The sequence below is a fragment of the Megachile rotundata genome, chromosome 1 (assembly GCF_050947335.1).
Source record: "Megachile rotundata isolate GNS110a chromosome 1, iyMegRotu1, whole genome shotgun sequence".
Taxonomy (NCBI): Eukaryota; Metazoa; Arthropoda; class Insecta; order Hymenoptera; family Megachilidae; genus Megachile; species Megachile rotundata.
In genome coordinates, this window is record NC_134983.1 from 4,114,803 (window position 1) to 4,138,990 (window position 24,188).

At 31.0% G+C, this 24,188-nt stretch overlaps 2 protein-coding genes and 1 long non-coding RNA gene across 4 annotated transcripts in view; 1 reads left to right on the forward strand and 2 right to left on the reverse strand.

The window, feature by feature from the left end:
* LOC100875749 (uncharacterized) overlaps positions 1–20,325 on the reverse strand; it is a 138,363-nt gene extending 118,038 nt beyond the window's left edge. For both annotated transcript variants that reach the window (XM_003704518.3, XM_076535906.1), the window contains exon 1: positions 19,726–20,325. In XM_003704518.3, coding sequence (XP_003704566.1) covers positions 19,726–19,854 — 129 coding nt within the window. In that variant the 5' untranslated portion in view covers positions 19,855–20,325. The remainder of the gene's footprint in view (positions 1–19,725) is intronic.
* Positions 1,101–17,543, reverse strand: LOC143265209 (uncharacterized). The gene is made up of 2 exons (XR_013039441.1): positions 17,277–17,543; positions 1,101–1,232 (listed from the first exon to the last, which is right to left on the reverse strand). It is a non-coding gene; the product is annotated as an uncharacterized LOC143265209 (long non-coding RNA).
* Positions 20,326–20,599: 274 nt separating the features above from the next.
* Col4a1 (Collagen type IV alpha 1) overlaps positions 20,600–24,188 on the forward strand; it is a 52,967-nt gene continuing 49,378 nt past the window's right edge. Inside the window, exons 1-2 of the mRNA XM_012288140.2 lie at positions 20,600–21,007; positions 23,622–23,664. Coding sequence (XP_012143530.1) covers positions 20,988–21,007; positions 23,622–23,664 — 63 coding nt within the window. The 5' untranslated portion in view covers positions 20,600–20,987. The remainder of the gene's footprint in view (positions 21,008–23,621; positions 23,665–24,188) is intronic.

Genomic DNA, 24,188 nt, shown 5'->3' on the forward strand with positions numbered 1-24,188 from the left:
TACGAGACAATATTTTAAGAAAAATAGTTAAAATACTAAATTAATCTATGGTGAATACAGATGAAAGGAAAAGTTGAAATTACAGGCCAATTTATTCAACTTTCTTTTAATTTTTAACAAAATTGAAGAAAGTTGTTCATCCATTTAGTTATTAGATTGGCAATAGAGTAAATATAGGGACTTTTGATTTCGTAAATTCGACGCGTGCCGATTTTCAGCCATATTTTTTACAGTTCCTTCCACTTCCGTTGCGACCGTTAGAGAACGAAGATGTGCGGTGGTAGCATAGATAGTTTTTCCTTTACTTTATTATATTAGTCTGTATTCATTATCTTTTGTATTATCTCTTTGTATTATAAAGTTTAAACATGGTTATGTGCTCTTTTATTCCACGGAAATTAAACCTAAACAAAAATTTTATGAGTAAACAAATTTGGAGTATATCTTGAAAAATTTAAACGTTGTTAAAAAAGATAGTAAATAACAAGAAGTAGTTAATATAATAAAACACTACCTTATAGTTGGTATAAGTTAATATAATATAAATTCATTTTTAAGTTATATTTTCCAAGAAAGATGTATGAAACGAAATTTGAATAATTTTTAGTTAAACTTATATGTATATAATATCCTTAAGACCTGATATATATTATTACATTGATTATATTTATTCGGACATATTATGCCCACTCATTATCATGAATTATATTCAATAAGAAACGTAATTATATGGTCTATCACTTTGAGATGCAATTCAATTTTGTATTGTACGGTTAAACTCATAAATATGTGAAATTATATGATATATCAACATATGAAATTATATATATATATATCACATGTAAAATTTGAAAAATACTCAAATTTCTGTCAATGTAAAAATTCTAGAATTTCGTCTTTTAGAAATCCTTAAAAAAATCTTGTAACATTTTAAATTATTAAACTGTAGGAATTGTGAATTGTTGATTTTTAAAATTTATACAATCTTTAAGATTTTTAAAAACGTCTTTAATTCGACATTTTATATTGTGCAGGGTGTTCCAATTTTTGATTAACTAATTTTATTAACATATTCCGCTCGTAAAAATGAAAAAAGAATATTGTATCAACACAGAGTTTCAAACACTTTATTAGAAGGTTATAACAAAAATATGAAATAATAGCCGATGGCTTTGTTGTTTGATGTCACATACAGGGTGTTCCAGTTTCGTCCGTATTTACCAGCACATTCTCTAAATAAAAATAAAAGAAAATAAGAGTAAATAAAAATAAAACTGAATGAAAATAAGAGAAGTTATAAAAAAATATGAAAATCAATAATTAACCGTATAAGAAAGAGAAAATCGTCCAGCATCATTTCATTTATTCCTTATAATCTATCAATAAATTACTTAAAATTCATTGAAAGATTAAGAGGAATATATGAAATGATGATGGACGATTTATATCTACTTTTATATATATTATTTTTTTACGATTTTTATGAAGGAACATACTGAAAAAGTTTTACGTTCAAAACCGAGACACACTGTATGTGGTATCTAAAAACCAAACAATAGAAAGTAAATTTATATTTTTGCCATAACTTTTTACCAAAGTGTTTAAAGTGTTTAAAATATGATATTAATGTAACACATTTTTCTTACTTTTGCATATGAAATATATTGACAAAGTTCAGTGGTAAAAAACTGGAACACCCTGTACATGTGATATTTTGAAAATGTTAAGTATATTTACGACGTTTTAATGAGGTAATAGTATTTTATTTTGAATGCTCATTGAATGCATTAGCGGTGAATGAGATCAGATCGTGATGTCATTGGTAAGCGTTGCATCTTTCTAAATAATTGACACATGAATTAACGATGACGTTCCGCTGATGTGCACTCAGTATCCTGATTAACATTCTATCGCGTGTTACTCCATTCCATTACGTGTAACCGCGCTTTTCTCAAATTTACAATCCAGCGAACCGTAAATAGATGCACCGTATTGTGTCGTGGCCGCATAAATATTTGCGTGACGTCACGTTTGAAATTGCTTGTTACACACGCAACGAATTGATCATTACCAGTTATTCTGCACTTTCAATCATGAATCAGTTTCAATATTCTTTCATACATTTCACAGTACAAAACATGGTTTACGTTTTTCTTCCTAAATGTTTCAAATATTCGGTAGTAATAATATTGAGATAATAGTACTTATTAAAAAATAAATATTATTATAAATAATATTAATAAGTATTAATAACATAAAAAGTTCATAATATTATATATTATATTATTTATTTTTTAATAAATAATATTATGCAATAACATTTGTATTATACGTTTTGTAAAAATGTTATTTACAAATTTGCATATCTGAATGCATATCCCTAATAGAAAATTATGTAGATTTTAATGTAGGATATATTATAAAATTCTTAATTTTTTAAATTGCAATTAGTATATGATACACTTACAGGTGAGCAGAAGAGTTGAAATATTATAATTCCAAATTCCAAATTACAATTTATTATTAAAATTGCAAATTAAAACTCCTACACTTTTGTATTTTTTAAATTTCAGGTTTGAAAATTTTAAAACTTCCAAATTTTATAGTTTTCTAATTCTCAAATTGCTAAATTGTTAAGTTCTCAAATTCCTAGATTGTCAAGCTCTTAAACTCCTAAATTCCTAAAAAATTCTTAAACAATTCCTAAATTCCCAAGTTTCCAAATTCCAAAATTCCAAAATTCTAAAATTCCAAAATTCCAAAATTCCAAAATTCCAAAATTCCAAAATTCCAAAATACCAAAATTCCCGAATTCACAAATTTCAAAATTCCGAAATTCAAAAATTCCTAAATTCTTAATTTCCTAAATTCCTAAATTCCTAAATTCCAAAATTCCAAAATTCCAAAATTCCAAAATTCCAAAATTCCAAAATTCCCGAATTCCCAAATTTCAAAATTCCTAAATTCTTAAATTCCTAAATTCCTAAATTCTTAATTTCCTAAATTCCTAAATTCCTAAATTCCTAAATTCCTAAATTCCTAAATTCCTAAATTCCTAAATTCCTAAATTCCTAAATTCCTAAATTCCTAAATTCCTAAATTCCTAAATTCCTAAATTCCTAAATTCCTAAATTCCTAAATTCCTAAATTCCTAAATTCCTAAATTCCTAAATTCCTAAATTCCTAAATTCCTAAATTCCTAAATTCCTAAATTCCTAAATTCCTAAATTCCTAAATTCCTAAATTCCTAAATTCCTAAATTCCTAAATTCCTAAATTCCTAAATTCCTAAATTCCTAAATTCCAAAATTCAAAAATTCCTGAATTCAATTTTTACATTTACAAAAATGAAATAGCAAATGTATAAATCATCAAATTCTAAATCTCGAAAGTATGCATTTTTCCAAATTCCCAAATTCTTCAATCTTCCAAATTCCTAAGTTTCGAATTTCCTACGTTCTCAAATTTTGTAATCATAATATTTCACAAATTTAAAAGTTCACAAATTTCTAGTTTCTCAAACTTTTACATTCTTAAATTTTCATATATCTTAAAGGTGTAATAAACATATAATCCAATGAAAAATGTACGTAAACCAAAACGTATATCCGATATAATCAATAGCTGCGCTAGCTAATTAAATGTTTTAATTGTAATCGTTAATAACTACAAATATTTGCTACCAGCGTTTCAAAAGCACGAATATATAACACCAGCAATCAAAATGTCAGCGATTAATAATCCTATATCTTTATACGTATAACGCGAAATTATTGGAATCGTTATATAATAAACTTTGTCATAATTATATAAGTAAATTGATAACTGTGATTGATACACTTCAACAGAGTTTTCAAGTTGCAATTTTATCCAGCGAAACTGTTTGCGAAGCGTGTTATGAAAAATTAGTGGAAACGAACTATAAACACGGAGAGGTTAATGATGGTCAATGACGTATTTGCATACAACTGTTCTAGTGCGTGATGTCATTCATATAATGGGTTTTACTACGACCGACACTATTAATATGCTCTCAACTTCAAATGTTAAGAGATTGCCACTTTGTGAAGGACATTATGATTCCGGTGATTACAATTTAGGAAATGAGTTCGAAGGATACTTCGTTAAACGCGTTGTTCGCAAATATTAACAGCTCTTTCGTTTGACTATTTAGACTATATCAAGTACACTTTGACGATTTAACGATAAATTTAAACATGTTTGTAAATTACCAGCTAATTGTACTTCTGAAATTGATTATCTGTTAAACTAGGTTAGTACGTAATTTTCTACTCAGTGTTTATCGATGAAATAATGAACATAAGATTAGCAGATAAATTATGAAATTTAAGTCATATTCATCAATCACGATAATCTATAGTTTCCTAAGATCGTTTACTTGTTAAAAGTTTAAATTATATCCTCATAAATAATCTCGAAACTCCTATAATACAGGACCTTCGAAGTAATACGATTACTATGCTGTAGATAACTATACTGTACTTTAGTATAAGATATTTCGCTTTAATATCCTGATCTGAGAACACTGAATACGAAGTTCTTTTTATCAGACAAATCTGTTACAAAATACACAAAACTTGTAATTTAGATAATACGACTATGTAATTCATTACTGCAAGCTGTGACGTGAAAATAAAAACTAATATAAAAAAATAAAAAATTAGGTATATGTTTTTTTAAATGAAAGCAAGTTTCAATCAAATTTCTTAACACTTAACACTTTTGTAAATAGTGTACTGTTCAACAAATAACGTACTCTTGCATGAAAATTTATAACTACTAACGTATTTTAGTTTTTTCAAATGCTCTGTATATATTATCTAATTTTATCGCAGGAGTTTCCCTCTGTTTTAAAAATCTTACATTTTCTGTATCAAATAAACATAACGTTTTATTTTATTTAATAACTATTGGCTTATGAACCTGTTAACTATAAACTGTTAAGAAGCTTGATATGTTAACTGTTTGCCAAGGTTTTTCATAAAACTTTGTTACAGGGTTATCAGTACTAATAAGTTCAATTCTTTTGAAAACAGCTGACGAGTAAAACCCCCATCTACAATTTTGCTTACTGCAACAGAGATTAATGGTACTAAGAAAAACGAAAAAAATGTTTTTTAACCTCAGTTTCTGATATATTTACTGTATTGTAGGTTTTATATAATAATTAATAAAATACAAGATGAAAATGCATGTTTCATGATAAAAATATGATATTTAATCTCAAAGTTATACGAGCGCATAGAACGTTAACCTCTTAAAAATATATCAAATGTACAGAGGACAGTCAAATTATTTTGCAGAAACAAAAATTTACAAATTTTATAATTGTAACCAATAAAATAAAACAGATATTTTTACTACAATGTCATAACATTACTTTTAACAATAATGCATATAATTCAAAGTAAAAATTGAAGATCTACGTATAAGTTCAACTATATTATATTCGTCAGCATTTTGGTGCCCATCCTTTTTTGTTTACAACTCAGAATACATAAAGATTTAGCATTTATGGAATATGACATTGCTTAAATTGAAGTCAAGGTTTTCATTTAATCATTGGCGGAGGCCCGGAATACTGACATAACCTTATATCCGCATTTGCCATTTGCTCTAAAATATATCGAATATCAATACTAGTATTAAACTAACTAAAGTCGTATATGCTACATAATTTTAAAAAGCAATCTCTTAATGATTTGACTACCTAGTGTATATAAATCTTTCACTTATTTTATCGAAAGTCGTTAACATGAATGATAACTTCGTTAAATATATGGAGGCTTGTCGAATGCAAATATGGTTACATATGTTAAAATTGGTTTATTAAATTTATTAATATTAAAATTACTAACTGAAAGAATTTTCCATGATTATAAGGTGTTAAAAAGTTGGGACAAGCTCTAACAAAGCAAGACGAATAAAATGAATATCAATTGAAATACATATATTCAAACAAACAAAATGAATGTCAATTGAAGTGCATATGTTCAATTAAGCACACGCGTCTTTTACTCCATAAATAAAATTTGTGTGTCAAATTAAGTTACGTTACAGGTATTACAATATGCTAGTTAAAAGTTTGTCATATATTCTAGTTTATCACATCCAGTATTAATGGCATTGTTAAACTATTTAAAGACACACATTTCTAAGAATTCTCTGGAGAATAATAATTTGATCAACTACTGTCTGTTTACTGCTAGTCTTAATACGGATTAAAAAAGTTTAAATGTCATGCATATTTTGTACTCAGCGATATTTTAATATGACAATTGTAATTAAAAATTCAAGTGCATCAAAAATAAGAGAAAAGTTTATCAAATTGGGATTACGAGTGCGTTCCGAGTAGTAGCTTGTTATAATAATACGAGGGTTAAACGTGTTAAATGATATTGTTATGATTATAAAAAGTGAACGTTTCCTTTAAACGAACAATGTTACGAAATATGTAATTCACAATTTCGTCGGTGATATCTGGATTGCCGTTGCTCTGTAGGAAGAGTCTGTCCCTGATAACGATAAACTTTTCCTGTTTTCGGGTGGAAACAATCGCCACCCGAGGATGCATTACACATTTGCTTTTCCTCGTAGCATAAAACCCTTGTATACGACAAGATAAAAAATTGCGTACCATTTCATTCGAACATACTTGTTGACAACGTCCGAATTTATTCTGATTAAATCGCGGAAACAAACTGCGGACTTCTCGATTAAAACCCAACGTATTCAAACTTTTATTTTATTTTGGATATTATAATAAATGGCTGTGCAATTGTAGGAATAAGCCAAGTAGTAATTTTACTTCTTAATTAACAAAAATTTCGTTATAATTTTCGTAATTGGAAATAAGAAATCTAAAATGAAGTCGAAGGTAGAGCTATCTAGGTATATACAAATGATAGGGATAGTGAACTTTTCGAAATTTGGAAATTTGGAAATTGAGAATGTGGAAATTTGCAAAATTGAGGGTTTGGATGTTTGGAAATTTGCGGAAGTGGAAATTTGAAAACTTGAAAACTTGAGAATTTAGGAAATAGAGTGTTTAAGTATTTAGATATTTGAGAAATTGGAAAATTGGGATCTTGTAAATTGGAGAATTTGAGAATTTGAAAATTTAGGAAATTGGGATATTGGGGTCTTGTGAATTGAAGAATTTGAGAATTTGAGAATTTGGTAATTTGGTACTGGGGTATTTATGAATTTGTGAATTTGAGAATTTGAAAATTTGAAAACTTGAAAATTTAAGAATTTAAGAATTTGAAAATTTCGGAAATTAGAAAATTGGAACCTTATGAATTAGAGAAATTGAGAATTTGACAATTTGGTATTGGCGGAGGAAATAAAATAATCTCATGATGAATTAATTTAAAAACTTATCCTCAGCATTTTCGCTACTGCACGATTAATTATTTTAATATTTCTGAAGATCAAAAAGTTAAATGTTAAATATCTCTTTAAACGACTAAATATGAATCAGTTCATTCTTGTCCGAGGTTACAAAAGTTTTATCAAAATCGATCATCAAACGATTGCGGTGTCTTCTTGTAGGTGTCCGCATTCGTCCCACGCCCTTTGTGTACACGTTGTATTTAATACGTTTCCCTTATTTTCAAAATGCCTATAGCCACGGTTTCCTGAATTATACTCTCACCTGCATTTTACGTCGCTAAATACGTAAGCTTGTCCCACCCACGTGGATAGAGGGGAAGCTGAGTAAAAATAGGGAAGAAGTGTACGATGCTTTGCTTACAACCAACGTGATACTTTCACCGTCTACCGACCTGGAAATACCATTCGTTTCAGTATGTCTCGTACTAGTTATCCGCCTTTTTCTTATTTTTTAGAATTCACCGCATAATTCCGTTGTAAATTGTCGACTACCTACTGCGAGTGAATTATTGATAGCATTATGTCACTGAGAGACGGCCAGAACAATAGGAGAATTTTAATACAGGACGTCCATGAAGTTTTACAAAACAAGAGCAATTGTAATGAATAACGTTATATACGAACCAGCGAAAACTGCATTGAAATTACTTTAATTAATTCGTATATTAGGAGTTTTGAATATGTGTAACATTTTTAGGGGATGCAATCTGACTTTTGCATATTTTATTTCTTCTGAAATTGTGGCCTTGAATATGTCAAAGGCATGTTTTCTTCAAAACTACGTCCTGTATAGTTAAATGACCTTGAACTTCAAGCAGAGGAATGTTTCAGATAATATTTGTATCTGGATTACACCATGAATTACTATCAGCTAAAATAAATTGTAATTTTTGTATGGATACATGAATGTAAGATTTACAAATTAGAGAAGAATGAGATACCATAAAATTAATTAGGTAACATGGCATTCAGAAAAACTATAAAACACGATAATAATTATAGACTTTTACAGAAAAATGACAAAAAGCAGATTATATGAAGTTAATAGAGTGTTGTTAATAAAGAGCTTTCTTTTATGATTGAAAATGAAAATATTAATTAACAGTTGATACAAACATTCTAATTAGAGTAGATTGAGGTTATAGAAAAATGGTTATTAAACGTAATTTGAATTCACCTTTAACTTAAAACATGAAGCTTTACTTTTGTTTAAGAAGTAATAGTAAACTAAGATTTTTAATGAAATTTTTAACATTCTGAACCATTTTCAATCGGTCAATTCTACTTACTCTAAGTCATTGCATCCTACTTATTTGAAAACACTAAATTTATGACTGTTTACATATATTAATTTATTGTTTTTCCGTTGAAGTTTATAGTGTAACCAGTTAACTGTGGTGATCTTTTTGCAAAGCGTGCACCAGTGTGTGTCATGATAATCAAGCGATGTTAGCTCTCAATTTATGAATCTATCTTAAATTATTTACACTTTTTATTTGTTTATTTCATTTCGTGTTAACTTCTAAACATTCTAAACATATTACAATTTACGAATATAATTTAGTTTTCGCCAAAATAACAATTTAAATATCAAATTGTAACAAAATTTTATAGCATGCCGGATATAGTCGTCAAACACAATTAACTGGTTAAAATTATCTACGTTGTAAGAATATATGCTTTGGGAAACAACAAATTTACCAATTAAAAATAATTTTGTAATTAATGTTCTCAACTGGGAACCTTGAGATGAAGCGACTTATGCTAAATTACAGTATAATTATTTATATAAAGTATAGTGTATCACTGCAAATACCTTGTATATTATAAGAGTTTCGTGATTGTTTATGAGGATACAATTGAAACTTCTACCAAATGAATGATTTTTGGAAGTTGTAGATTATCGTGATTGATGAATATAGCTTGAATTTTATAATTTATGTTTCTTAGTTTGTCGACAAATATTGAATAGTAAAATAATAACCTAGTTTAACAGATGATTAATTATAGAAGTACATTCAAACTGGAAATTTACAAACATATTTTAATTTACTGTTAAATTGTTAAAGTGTATTTGATATAGTTTAAACAGTTAAACGAAAGAGCTGTTAATGTTTGCGAACAACCTGTTTAATGAAGTATCCTTCGAACTCATTTCCTAAATTGATAACACTGTAATCTCAATGTCCTTCATGAAGTGACAACCTCTTAACATTTGTAGTTGAGACCACATTAATAGTACGGTTGGTAGTAAAACCATTGCATGAATGATATCATGTCCTATATGTGTTAAACATCGCACTACTGAACAGACACTTTGTCTCTAAAAGATTTTTTTCTGTTATTGAAAACAAAGGTATTAATTATCCGTTGTATTATCAATTTAATGGACCAAATTTATAAATTTGACTCAACGATATTATAGGGAGTAATTGATGATATTCGATATTCGAGAAAACTGATAAATAAATATTTTAAATATTTTGATTGCAGTAAATGAATCAGAAAAATCTCACATTTCGTTGTTATTATTTACTGTACACGATTATGCACAGTCTCTAGCCATTGTATTAAAACCACTATAAATTTTCAGTATTTTTCACGGTTTTTTGTAAAATGGAAAAATCTGTTCAAATTCAAATAATATAATTTATTAGCTACTCATATGATACATTACTACTGTACATAATCTTATTAATAGATGTTAATATTTTGTATTTCCACCCTTTGCTTTGGTGACAGCTTGTATCGAACATGCTCCATATACATCATATATTTTATGTCTTTATTATTTTCCCAAATATCTGTAATTCTTTTCAACTCAGATGATGCGGTTGGAGAGTTGTAAACTAGTCTTTTTAGTAGGCTCCAGACATTTCCTATGACATTCACCGAATTTAACCTCTGGCGCTATCGATACTCTAGCTTAACATAAAATCTCGCACGGTCCTTAATTGCACATCACTCACATAATTTATTATCACGATAGTAACAAATTGCTAAGGTGAAGTGGGATAAGTTCGCAAACGACGCAAGTGCGTATACGGGCTATTTTTATGACAATATGAGCGAAATTTCTCCATTTAATATGTTTGTTTCCTTGTTTTGTTTCACTATATCCCCTTCTATATTTCAGCTAAAAGTACTTGTTTGCAGTATAGAGTACTTGCATAAAGCAGTAAAAAGCATTTTATAGCAGATTTGTTAATAATTCTGCTCTTGCCCCATTGCACATGAAATAAAGTTTCAAAGTATTTAACTTCAAGTTACGCTCTTACCCCATTTTCGGGGAAAGTGCAAAGTAGTTAACATTTTAAACAATTTCCTATCAAAATCAAAATGTACAAGGAAAATTAAGGTCCTAGTTAATATTAATTAAATGGTAGTAATTGTGCAAAGCGTTCGATATCGACAGTATTAAGTATTTACATAGCAGACTGAAAATATTTACGTTTAAATACCAACTTTACAAAAACCAGTCTACATTTACCCCACTTCGCCCTATGTAGCTATCGTTATCAATGTATTCAGTAATAATTTTGCATGTTATAGCCAAAATATAAAAGTAAAGTCTTCGTACGTGGTCCTGATTTGATGGGCAAGGATTATATGTATAATTATAAGTAATTATGTCTTATATCCACTGCTCAAAAGAAATATGGCATAGAAAAATTTTAGGCAAAAATTGGCCAAATTTGACTGATGATAACTCCGTGAAAAATCATCGCAAAGTTATGCTCCTTTTTGTAAAGGAGCCATATGATGTGCAAAATCTGTGCAGCAACCGCTCCAAGGTGCATATCGGGTAATGCTAATGCCGGCGGTACATGCCATAAATGCAAGGGTTTCTTTAAAGTTCTGTATCTTTGCGGAAAAAAATGGTAGCGGCTTTCACGTACTAGAAATTGAAGATGAAGTTTTGGACTTTATGCTGCTGTAAACAGTATCGCCAAAAAATATGTAGCAAGTCCATGCATTTCGTCAAACTTTGTAATTTTCAATATTGCAAACATGACCTCACATTTACGGTGTTATTGCGGTAGGAATGCATCATATATAAAATCAAACTACAGGGTCTTAAAGTAAAGATCTCAAGCTTTAATTTAAAAAAAGGAGCATAACTTTGCGATGATTTTTCACGGAGTTATCATCAGTTAAATTTGGCCAATTTTTGCCTAAAATTTTTCTATGCCATATTTCTTTTGAGCAGTGTATAATTACATATACAATTACAAATACAATTACATATAACTGCAGTAAATTATAGAACGATATGATAAATACAGAGTGCCTTAATCCGCCATTGTAATTAAGAAACATAAATATCTCCAGCTTTAATTAAAGGTATATAATACCTTTAGACATTTTAATTACTTTCGTAAACGTTGAAAATTTAAATTATAGGGGGATAATCAGCTTTTGCGTGAAAATTACCGAAATTAATCGTGCACGTACTACACCGATATTTCCAAACATGTCACTTTAATAAATTTAAATATGAATCGTGTCTCGATATTGCACGTTGCATTGAACAAACGATTTGACAGGGTTTAAATCAAGTAATTTATCGTTTAATTTGTACCAAAAGTTATTACAGTAGCCTTTGATTGATTGAAATAACGTTTTGATAATTTATAGCAAGTCAATAACATATTTTGAATGCATTACAAAATGACGTGTACCGTAATACTTGTATGTATATTCTTAAATCCACATAATAAGATTTTTAAATGTTGAAATTTTTAACTTTTAAATTTCTTCAATTTTGTACGTTACTAAATTTCCAAATTCTCAAGTTTTCTAAATTTTCAAATTCCCAAATACCCAAATTCTAAAATTTCAAAATTTTCTAAATTTTCCAAATTTCCAAATTCCCAAATTCCCAAATTCTCAAATTCCTAAATTCCCAAATTCCCAAATTCCCACATTCCCAAATTCCCAAATTCCCAAATTCCCAAATTCCCAAATTCCCAAATTCCCAAATTTCTAAATTCCAAACTTCCAATGCTGAAACACCCAATTTCTCTAATCCCCAAATTGAAAAATTTTCATTTTTCTAAATCTTCAACTCTTTTACCCAACTTGGCCAAATCTCTCCAACTACTAACAACGTCCAACAAGACAATATTAACTTCGATTATAAATTTAAAATTGAAAATATTCTTTTAGCTTATTATCTTTCTATACCTGCCACATTAATCGTTCTTTTATTTCGATTTCCATTTTTCATATAATCAAACATTATATAATTTTAAATAGTAAATATTTGAAAAGTGTAATAATAAACAAAACATCATAATATTCTACAAAAATATTAGCAACTTTCTCTACTAACTCTGGCTAAGCGCGTCTTTAGTTCATTTAATAATCTCATCAAACTTTTCAATAACATAAGATCATAATATGAAAAAACTTGATATAAATAAAGACATTATGTTTATGGTTTATTACCGCGAAGTAGGATTCACGATACTGTTAATTCAGTTATGATCACTGTATAATTGAACGATTCTAACGACTCGAATGAATTACTTGTTAGAGTATCGTATAAGGTAGCGATGACGAAGTGCCTGTCTTTCACGTATAATTTAGTAATAACAACCCACGTGAACGAATGTTCAGCTGAAGGTGTATCGCATGTCTGGGATGCAAGTTTTTCTCGATTAGTCAAGGTAAGACAGCTTTAAATTACACTTTCCGAGGTGGTTTCTTTCTGTACTTTCAGGCAAGTGTATAATTATTATTGCACGTGCAAACAGATATATAGTGACAATTCTTAGTAGGTATCATTATTTAAACTTACTCTTTAATGAAATCAAAATATTTGCTGTATGAAATGGAATATTTTTTTCTAAAATTAATGACTTTACGTTTTCATCGTTGATAACATGTGAAGGCTATTTAAGATGACATATACACATGTAGCTTACATTTTACATATAAATATACATACATACGCATATACATATGCATATACATATACATATACATATACATATACATATACATATACATATACATATACATATACATATACATATACATATACATATACATATACATATACATAATACATATACATACATATACATACATATACATATGTAAGATAGCCTTGTGGAGGCTATTTTATACTATGTTTATTCAAATAACATTTAAATATTTCTGACTAAAAGTTGAATATACCATTAAAACAATTTTATTAATGAAATTTATAATTTTTACAAGTTCAAAAATTTTATCCTATTTTTTAAAAATATTTCACGTATTTAAAAATGAACAGTGTTGCAATCAGTTGAATAAAATACTGAAATTGCAAAGATATATGAATAAATTGATAGAGATCAAACAAAATATAAATTAATAAGTATACCTATCATTTTTCCATTGAATACAAAATTTGGCAAATTTGCAATAAAATTTATTTTTAACTTTTTTAGTACCTCCTATCCAGTTTTATAAACATTATATGCAAGTTTTATTCCTTTGTAACCTGAGTTATACTTTTTTCTAAGGAGATAGCGAAATGTCACAAATCTTAAAATTGAAAACTATGTGTATAACAAATTTATAATAAGTCTATAAAACATTCATATCCAAATCTACAATGAGAATAGTATAAATAGTATACCAAGTAGTAACTTAATTTACATCCGATTATCGTGTAGTCTGTGAAACATTTAAGTAACGTGAATATTAGTTAAAGAGCAACAAATAATCAAGGTTCTTATCTTATAATAACTGACATATACTTACGACAATTTTCAAGTACATAAATCGATTTAGTGGTAGGAGCCACATTCATTCATTTTTACGCATACGAGGAAAAGACCGACTACATTCATTGAAATACTAAAACGATCTTCCACCATCTTTTTTCCTAGAAAACGTTTTTCCTTTCAAAACTTTCTCGACGAAAGCATTCACAATTAGACGCGTAGTATTACTACCGGACAGATTTATACCTTTTTCTCGTCGAGCCGATTCATAACATTTCCGAAACGTGAAAGGAAACCTCGTGGATAATGACCTGACTCTCTTTTGAACGATTTCTCACGATTCTGAATGACTACCAGCATAACAGATCACCGTTGACCTAAACCGAGCAAAAAAGGTGGGTAAACCTTTTCACCTACCGTTTTATTCCTGTTCCTTCTACTTGTTCACACTATCCTACACGCCGACATTTATTTTCGTTCAAATCGTGTAAAGGATGAACACTCTGTTCAGGCGTCGAAGTCGCCTAGATGCTTGTTTACCGGGTGACTTCAACGAGATAGGAAGATGCGATTCATAGCAACGAAGAAAATTATTCAACTCGCTATCTTTAATATTTCGTTCTCAAATATTCTGTGTTCTAATTAATTTATAAATTTGAAAGCTGAATCAAATTTAGAAAATTCAAAATATCTGTTGAAACTAAATGTCTATAATAATAAATTTTCCTTACTTTTTACAGTGATAAAATAATTTGTGCTGAATTGAGATATACACCAGAATCTATAGATTTTGTAATATTAATAATGAAAATAGAAATTTTTAATGTCATTTTTTTTCGTTCACGATTTATTATAAGATAAATCATATTCTTTTTTATAATCGTTATAGTTAACATTTTAAAATTGTTGAATGTTCAGTATTAATAATTAAAATAATTAAAACAATTGAGATCACAGTAAAACTTGTTCAAAAAATAAGTTACTAAACATGAACATCTTTTATATTTCTCATTATCTTTGCATACAAAAATTAATAAAAATGGTTGAAATTGTATATTTTAAAGCAAAAGAAAGTTTATACATTAAGAAAAAAATAATATGTTTTTCTAAAAAATTTACAAAAGCGCACATTCTTTTATTAGATTTACAAATGAAATTACCGGTTGAGGTACTCAAAGTATTCCTTTTATTATTTACATTTTCGGAATGACGTTTTGAACAAATATTAAATATCGCTTCAATTAAAATGAAAATATTAAAGTATGATAATGGAAGTCCAATATATTCATGAGCTTTATTCTTGATATTGAAACCTTATCCCAATTTGATTGAAATACGATTAAATATTAAGTAGTAATTCGCTACAAACAGAACTTAGCGTGAATCGGTTAGTAAAATTATTAATATAGCGTGATGTTGCCGATGCGGAAATGCGGAATGCTAATTATAGAAACTAAATATGAGATAATTAAGAAACTTGGGAGCGTTGAAAGTGCAACTGTACTAGTAAATTATACTATTGAAAAATGTATAAGCGCTGACATATGGAAAATTTTTTAGTCTATTAATCGTTTTAATTTTTCTATTCATTAGTGAACTCTCGTGATACAGAAAACTATTATTTAAAAAACTTTCTTTTCCTGATATTGGAGAAATCCTTGTAAGGTGAAGCGAGGTAAGTGCAGACTGGTTTTTGTAAAGTTGGTATTTAAACGTAAGTATTTTCAGTCTGCTATGTAAATACTTAACGCTGTCGATATCGAACGCTTTGCACAATTACTACTATTTAATTAATATTAACTAGGACCTTAATTTTCTTTGTACGTTTTGATTTTGATAGGAAATTGTTTAAAATGTTAACTACTATGCACTTTCCCCGAAAATGGGGTAGGAGCGTAACTTGAAGTTAAATACTTTAAAATTTTATTTTATGTGCAATGGGGCAAGAACAGAATTATTAACAAATCTGCTATAAAATGCTTTTTATAGCAGAAATTGAGCTATATTTAGATAGATTAAGTTGTATTGAGGTACACTGAGATGAATTTATTTATTGTTTGAAGTTTCAATGTTGTTATTATTCTGTTTATGTTTTATCATCTTTTTTGGTAACTCTAGTAACCAATTAGTTCTGACGTCAGTGGTACTTGTGCTTTTAATAACTACATTAACACGCGTGCTGTATAGAGTGCTGTATACAACAGGGCTATGCCCTGACGTTACATCTAAATATAAGGTGCAATTACCGGTGGCTTCCGTTGTTAAATATCGTTGGCAATAAATTTAATTACATATTTGTCACGAGTTTTGTATAAAATTATATAACATTCTTTTCTATCGTAAACATAATTTTTTGGGTATCCGCATATTTTATAAATCAACCCTCGTACTCAGCGTAGGAATTTCAAATTTTTCATTTTCATTTCTTAAATATCAGATCATTTGCTTAGATATTATTGTTTAAAATAAAATAAAATTTATTCTTGAAAATGTAAACAATTGAATTTAATTGAAATGTATAGTTTAAAACCTTTAAGTAGTTTTTAAATTGAATTGCATTTGTATTTATTAACCTTCTAATTTATTTTCTACTAAATTTTGATGAATGCAATAAAAATTTGTCATGTGTGATCGTTTAAATTTCCTTTACAATACTTATGGTCAGAGTCGAGCATTGTTCGAATAATTTTCAAGTCCAAACTATAATAAAAGAAAAATATTAAGAAACAACAATTTCTTCGAATCAAATATCGAAGACTTCCCTCCGTATAAATATTTTAAATAAGACAAATTTATTATATAAAAGAAAACGAGTAATTTTTTATTAAAATCAATAGTTGTTCGACACTTTCAGAATAATTAGGCTTCGTTCGAAATTAGTGTTTGAAAATCTTCAGATATTCTTCTTTCATTCAAAATGTAAATTTGAAGGTTAATCAAATAATATCCAACTCTACTTATTATTTCTACAAAACAGATCTTTCCAATCTCGGAAGCTACTGACGAATCTCTTCACAAGATAAGATACGTGAGAACAAGACGAGCAATCAATGATTTTCGAATATTCATCCGAGATGAGATGTGAATTGGTTATGCAATGGGTTATATTGTTGCGTAAATTTTTGTATGATTGTAAAAATACCTTGGTTTACGTTATTCATAATCTGACGTCCTCAGAAATATGCTTTTAACGGTTTGTGACATCGTGTAGGAGCCACACGTGAAACTCAGTTAAGGCGAGGGTGGTGATTTGTGTACCATGTGTGTGTTCATCCGCAGCCACACCTCCTCGTATATTAATTGAAACACAATATTATTTCAGATTATACGATTCTTTTTACGAGATTGAAGAAGTGTCATGTAACAACGGAGTCACTTTAATAAATTCAAATTAAGTTTTATTCTAATAACAATTAGTTACGAAGCTCATCATTTAATTTGATCATAATCATTGTTTAAATATTTTCATATATAATAACGTAAAATAACAGTTTATCATTTAAATATCATAAATGTAACAACTTTAACTTTCAATAGTAGCAATAATACAATAAATGAATTATTCTAATCATGAACAAAATTTATAACTTTTAGTCATTTTTTCCTGAAGAATTTTAACTTTATACTTTTAAAAACATTTATACTTTTATACTTAATTTTTATACATTTTCTATTTTTCTATTTTTTACTTTATTAATGTCTTTCACATTTTATTTTCTATTTTACTTTATTTATCTTTATACTGTTTTAAATTTATACTTTTTAATGAAAAATCTATGTTTATTCACAATTAATTCATAAGAAATGTTTCCATATTCGTATTTTCTTATTCGTTTAATGTAAACTGAAAAGTGGAATGTATTAAAATAAAAATTGTACTGATCGCAGAGATCGAAACGATTTTCTTAGATTACGAGAACGATTTCATGGAAACGTTAATAAAGCAAGTTCTGTGCAAACAGTTCGAAACGAATCCGTACACACGCAAAGATTATATGACCTATATTTCCAGCGTGTTTAACAGCTAACTGCATCACTGGACGCCACTCAATGAAATTTAAACGTTTTCTGTCTTATTCACGCAAAACATCACGCCTACGTAACAGTTTAACACGATCCATGAATTAAATGCAATATGTATACGTTATTTAGACTAAACTGTTGTATGAATGAATTATCGTTTCTTGTGAGTATTCATAGACGTATTCTATAATTGACTTCTATTATTCGCATAATTTTCGAACACAAATTTAAGATAAATCGAAGATTAAATAAAAAATTAGAAACAACTTTTTCTAATGAAAATAAATAATTTAAAATAAATTGGAGACCTTGTATTTATTTAAATTTCTAATTTAATTTTTATTTGGATTAAATATAGTTCAATACGTTTGGAATAATTGAGTTTTATTTGAAATTAATGTTTCAAAACTATTCAAAAAGTATTGTACTGCAGCACATTCTAAAATTCTGTAAAAATTTGTTTATCCTTTAATTTTTATATATTAATAAACCAAATTTTTGTACAAATTTGAAATTTAATTTAAACTTCCTCCTGTTCGGTATCCGAATCCCAGTTTGTTTTTCGTTATCTGCATTGTGCTACTGTGTTATCAATGTACTAATTTCACAACATCCTTAATTATGAGAAGAATGAAAAATTGAAAAAATGTTGTTACGTTAAATTATTCGGAATAACTTTCTTAAAATAAATTTTTCCTTATGACTGTATCATTTCTAAGATAAGTTTATCGAATTCGAACGTAAAACGCAAATTGTTTGTACGAAAGTTCGAATCTCGTACAGTTTGTACCAATGTTGAGTTTATCGAGTAATTTATGAAATGACCGCCATTCCCACGCATCTGTGTCACGGACTCATTCTGTTCCTAAAAACGATTGAACGACTCAAGTCATTCCAGATGCTCGCGACATTATCTGTTCTCGGCAAATTATCAAAACCTACGTTCATAAAACGTGGGTACCCACGTTCCTAGACCAGACAATTATCGACTTTCTAGGTCTCGCGACTCGAAAGAAAGCTCAAAGAGATCGTTGATCACGTATTCAGAATAGTGCGATAACGTTGACCCGACGATCTACCGGAAACGGTACCGTCAACTTAGTTCAGAGAACTTCTCGCGTGCCAACCTTAATCAGTTACGTTCCGCGCGGTGAAAATTCGCGATAACTTTTCTCCCTCTCCTGCTGTGAACCGTTTTATGCAATTACGTAATCACGCAGTTAAACGAACCGTTAACTCGATTGACCAGCGTTTCAATCGCCACGATAGCTCGTTCATCGTTGATCGATCGCTAGTCACATGGCGGGTGTTCGCTCGAAATGAACCTCCTCTTCTACAAATTTATCTATTACCATCGTAAACACGAGAAGAAGCTAAATGACACTTTACAGAAACAACGTCGTATCTACTTGATCGTTTTTAAAATACAGCACAGGAAGACAGGATATCTTCGAAGCATCGAGAATGCACAGTTCGAACGAAAACCCACGACAGGACACTGATTATCCAGGTCCTGTGTCTACGGAACGAACGGTTACGCGACTGGGATATTTCAAGGACTCACTCACCACAGCCTCAGTGACCGGTATCCACGTGACGACCAGTAGGGCAAGGACGCAGGTGACTCGCAGGACAACCGGGAACGGATGTAACCCACGGGCTGGGTCGGTGGAGGTTGTCGCGGCCCTAGGCCGCATTGTGTCCGAAGCTTCTCCTTCTCCTCGTGCTGTTGCCGCCGTTCCCGATCCGTGTTCCCCGTTTACCTGTGGCTGTAGCTTGTAAACGGCGGCCCTCCGAGTAGCGGACGCCGATCGTGTCTCGAGTCGTTGGAACGGTGCACGCTCCGATTCCGAGTCTCTGTCAGTCGAAGAGTAGTCGTGGTTGAAAACGATGCGGTGGCTGGTCGGCCAGCCTGTCGAGGCAGCGCGTGTCGAAGGGCCAGACAGACGGCCCGGTTGGCCCGTCCTCCCGATCCCAAGCCGCTCCACGCAGCCAGACAAGCCTAAGTCGGCGGCGGAGGAGGCGCTCTTCTCTCTTCTCCTCTTCGTGGAGCTGTATCCTTGCGCGTCACTCTGCCGCCGGCTAGATGCTCCCCTCTCGTTCGCTTTGCTCGCCGGTTAGCTCGGTGCTCGCCTGAAGAGCCAGAGAGACCTACGACGCGATCGACATCGGCTGAGGCCGCGCAACAGTCCTCGTGCGACGCGCGACCAAGCTTGCCTCGACCCGGTCAGCAATCCTCTCCTCCTCTTCCTCCTCCGCCACTTCTCCCCTTCCTTACACCCTCTCCCCTACTACTTCTTCCTCTTCTTCTTCCTCTTCATCGGCTTCTGTTCCCTTCTTACTTCCCTCTCCAGTTAACTCTTCTTTCCTTACCTCCCCTTCCTCGCGCTCTTTTCGATTTCTCCCTCTGTCCTTTCTTCTTGCGCCCTGTGTCCGCTGGTATCTTCTGGTCCCGCAGTTGGCGGAGGCAGGCTGGAGAGTTCGATTCTCTTGGTCGCGAGTGGAGAGAGCAGCGGGGGAGGTTAACGCGAACAGCAGCGCGAGAGTACACGAGAAGTCTCGCGGAACCGAGACAAGGAAGCCTCTCTCGACAGAAGAGATCCTTTCGACCGGAGGAATTCTAGCTGGCGTGGCTCGACCGGCCTCCTCCACCCTCCTTCTTCCCTCCACCCGAGTTCATTCAGAGCCCTCCCTGGATGGGACGGTCCACACACCACGTCTACTCGGTGCCGGGTTCCCCGCGATATTTTGTGACTGCCTGCCCGTGCGGTGCCCGTGTTAGCCTGTGCTCTTCGGCTCCCTAGACCCGGCGCGGAATAGGGAGGTCGAAATGACCCGGTTGGGATTGCGGTGAGTCGCGATTTATCTTATTTTCCTTTTACTTATTCTCTTCTACGATTTCTTCTTTTTCTTCGTCTTCTTCTTCCTTCGTCTTTTATTTTCTTCCTTTCTGTTAGACTTATACTTGTCGTTTCTCTTCTCGGTAGCGTTGCTGGTTCGTCAACCTGTTGTTACGTCAATGATCTCTATATTGCATGAACACGTGCGTTCGTTCGATGAACGTGTTGCTTCTGTTCCATCTTGTTTATAACGTGACACGGAAGTATTGCAGGAGATATTGTTCCGTCCTCGTGCAACTCCGACGGGTTACTGTGCGACGAATAAAGGGATTGTTTCCTTTTCTTCTTCCACGCTCGGCTGTTTTTACTTCTCTATTTTCGACACTTCTTCGTTCACGTTCTCGCTTCTTGCACGCGCCACAGGTATTTTCATGACAGACGGAGGGGACACTTTTAACCCCCGTTATGTACCGATCGGTGAGTGGATTTCAAGGACGAGGGACGTGTGTTTGCGGACAATTATCCTTTTCACGAGGAGACTTCGTCATCTAATCGAGTTTTGTGTGTTCTACGCTTTGAGAACCGCCTGTTTGTCCAAGTTTCTCGTGTCTGTCATAAGTGATTCAATTTCTTCGAATATCGAGTGTGACAGATGATTGTACAATTTTGGCAAAGTTCTAACACAGAGGTTTTCGACAGAGTTTCGGATTCTGTCACTTGATTTCTGTCATTCCTTGATTTTGTCATCGATGAATAAAGAGGTTCATGAAACTTCTTTTGTGACATCTTTCATTTCGAATGCTGCATTTTGCCGATTGTAAGTTTCTGTATTTCTGTCGCAATATTTATTCAAGAAACTGTTCTCAGTGTCTATAAATTAGAGTAATATTTCAAGTACTACGTTTTCGGTGGTCGATCTTCTTATAGATTCTTTCTGCAAGTTTTGATTTACTAATTTCGATATAACACATGACATTTTCTAAAGTTCTCGATATTCAGAATTTACCATCTTTACATTGAATTTTGTTTAAATTAGGAAATGTTCAAATTTTGATTTACTTTTAGAGATTTTCAATTTCAATATACTTAATAATTTGAGGTATCTGTTGCATTTAAATTTTATCATTGAATTTCAATTTTCTTTAAATTAGATAGAAATTGATATACCGAGAACTAGATTGTTTTTTTAATCATCTGCTTCAATTTAAACGTCCTACAAACATAATTTCAATGTGAAAGACAAACTTACGTATTTCATAATCAGCTTTGAAGTTTTTCTGTTACGTCTACAAATTTGATAACAGTTCCTATCTCCGCAAAGAACGAAATATTATATTTTACATTCAAGTTTTAAACTTCCATTTACAAATTGACAAAATATTTTACGTTTATATATGTTTTATCAAATGTCATATTTTTCAATTGAATTTCAAATGTCTGTCTGTGCATGAAAAAAATTATTTTTCAATTAAACTCCAATAAAACGATATATAAAATAAATTTCATATTTCACAAACCTTAAATTTAGTCATCATATTTGTACAAATTTAATTAAACATTGTATGTTCATAAGATAGCAAAAATAGAATATTATATTTTATAATCGAGTACTATTGTAAAAAGCAAGTATCATTCAATCAAATATCTCAAAAAGCTTTAATATGATTCTGTTATTGGTAATAATTTCTCTTCTCTTATCTTAACTATGGAATGCTTTATTTCTTACACAATTTTGGATATGTAACTTCATTAATCGCTGTAACACCTTGAAGCACATTGGCAAAACTAATTATACATTTTACAATAGATAAGTAAATAATATTTTTTACTTTAATAGTGTTAGAAATTCAATGTTGCTAGCTAACATACTTGAGTTTTTTAAATTAATTTTGCATATGATTACGGTATTTTGACTTTATTATGTATATTTATGAAAGGAAGTTCGTGTAGGTTCATAATTATTTCAAGAATCAACTATTTAGTTTCTGTGTACCTTTTTTTCAATGTTATTATAAAAGTTTATGGGCAGTCATTCAGAGATAACAATTCATTGTTACAATATTAAGACAACGAAAGTTGAAACGTTTTTCCTATTTTGCATTTAGTGATCCTCGACTCTATAATTTATAATTAGAATTAAACTTAAAATTCAAGGGTACAGAAAATATGAGTCATTTGCTCCACATTTGAGCTGCAGGTATACAAGTGTGATGTAGTATGGCATAAAAAATTATAATAATTCCTAATTCAAATTCTTAGAACTAACAACTATATGTTACTTTGCTTTTTCTGTTTTTTCTGAGTCTCAATCATAGTTTATACTTTAAAACCTTTTCAAGATACTGTAAATATGAGAAAAGTCTTCATAGAAATTGTCATGTATTAACCCTATCGTACAAAGATGCTACTTGCTGTTTCAGTGTGCAACTTATAACAAAGCTTTGTAAATAAAATTTAAAATAATCCAAAAAGCAAGATTAGCAACTGTTTGTGAATTGCAGAAGAAAAATTGTCAACAAGCCTCATTATATTCCATAAATTACAGTCCATGATTATGTATAATTAAAAGTGAAGTCAAATGCAACGTCTGTTTTTCTGACTGATTTGTTAATCTCTTCTTTCAGATTCGTCGCATCCGCAGTCTTCCTGGCCGGGATTGTTAGTGGGGTACGTATCAGCTCTCGAACAATCTTTTTACCTCGAACGAGTTCGACAAAATAATCCGGGATCGACCGGGTCGTCTCGATTCACTAATCGATTACGCGAAATTGAGTGCACGCAATACATGTGCACCGTTGGTAAAAAGTCAGGTGCATCGAGAGGATCGCGTTTCGTGCTCCAGAACGGCGCGTGCGATTCGACCTTCCCCTATTACAAGTATTGTATGCCCGGATGGAATTGCGAGGGCGAGAATGCTGTGTCGAAGAAGGCCGACAGAGCTCTGGCAAACGTAATGTTTTTGTCAGCGCGATTAGATCATCGAGAGCGTCGTTATTCCTGCGTCACTGCGTGAACATCGTCGCGACGCGTGTGGGACTTGATGATCTATTAGATAATGTGAACAGAAGTTTGAAAAATTGTAGACAATTGTACTAGAGCATTGTTACAAAATACAGTATGTGTTCTTGTGTGATTGCGATTGAGAAGTAGGTCTTTGATCACTTAGTGTAGAGGTTGGTAAATTGGGATCC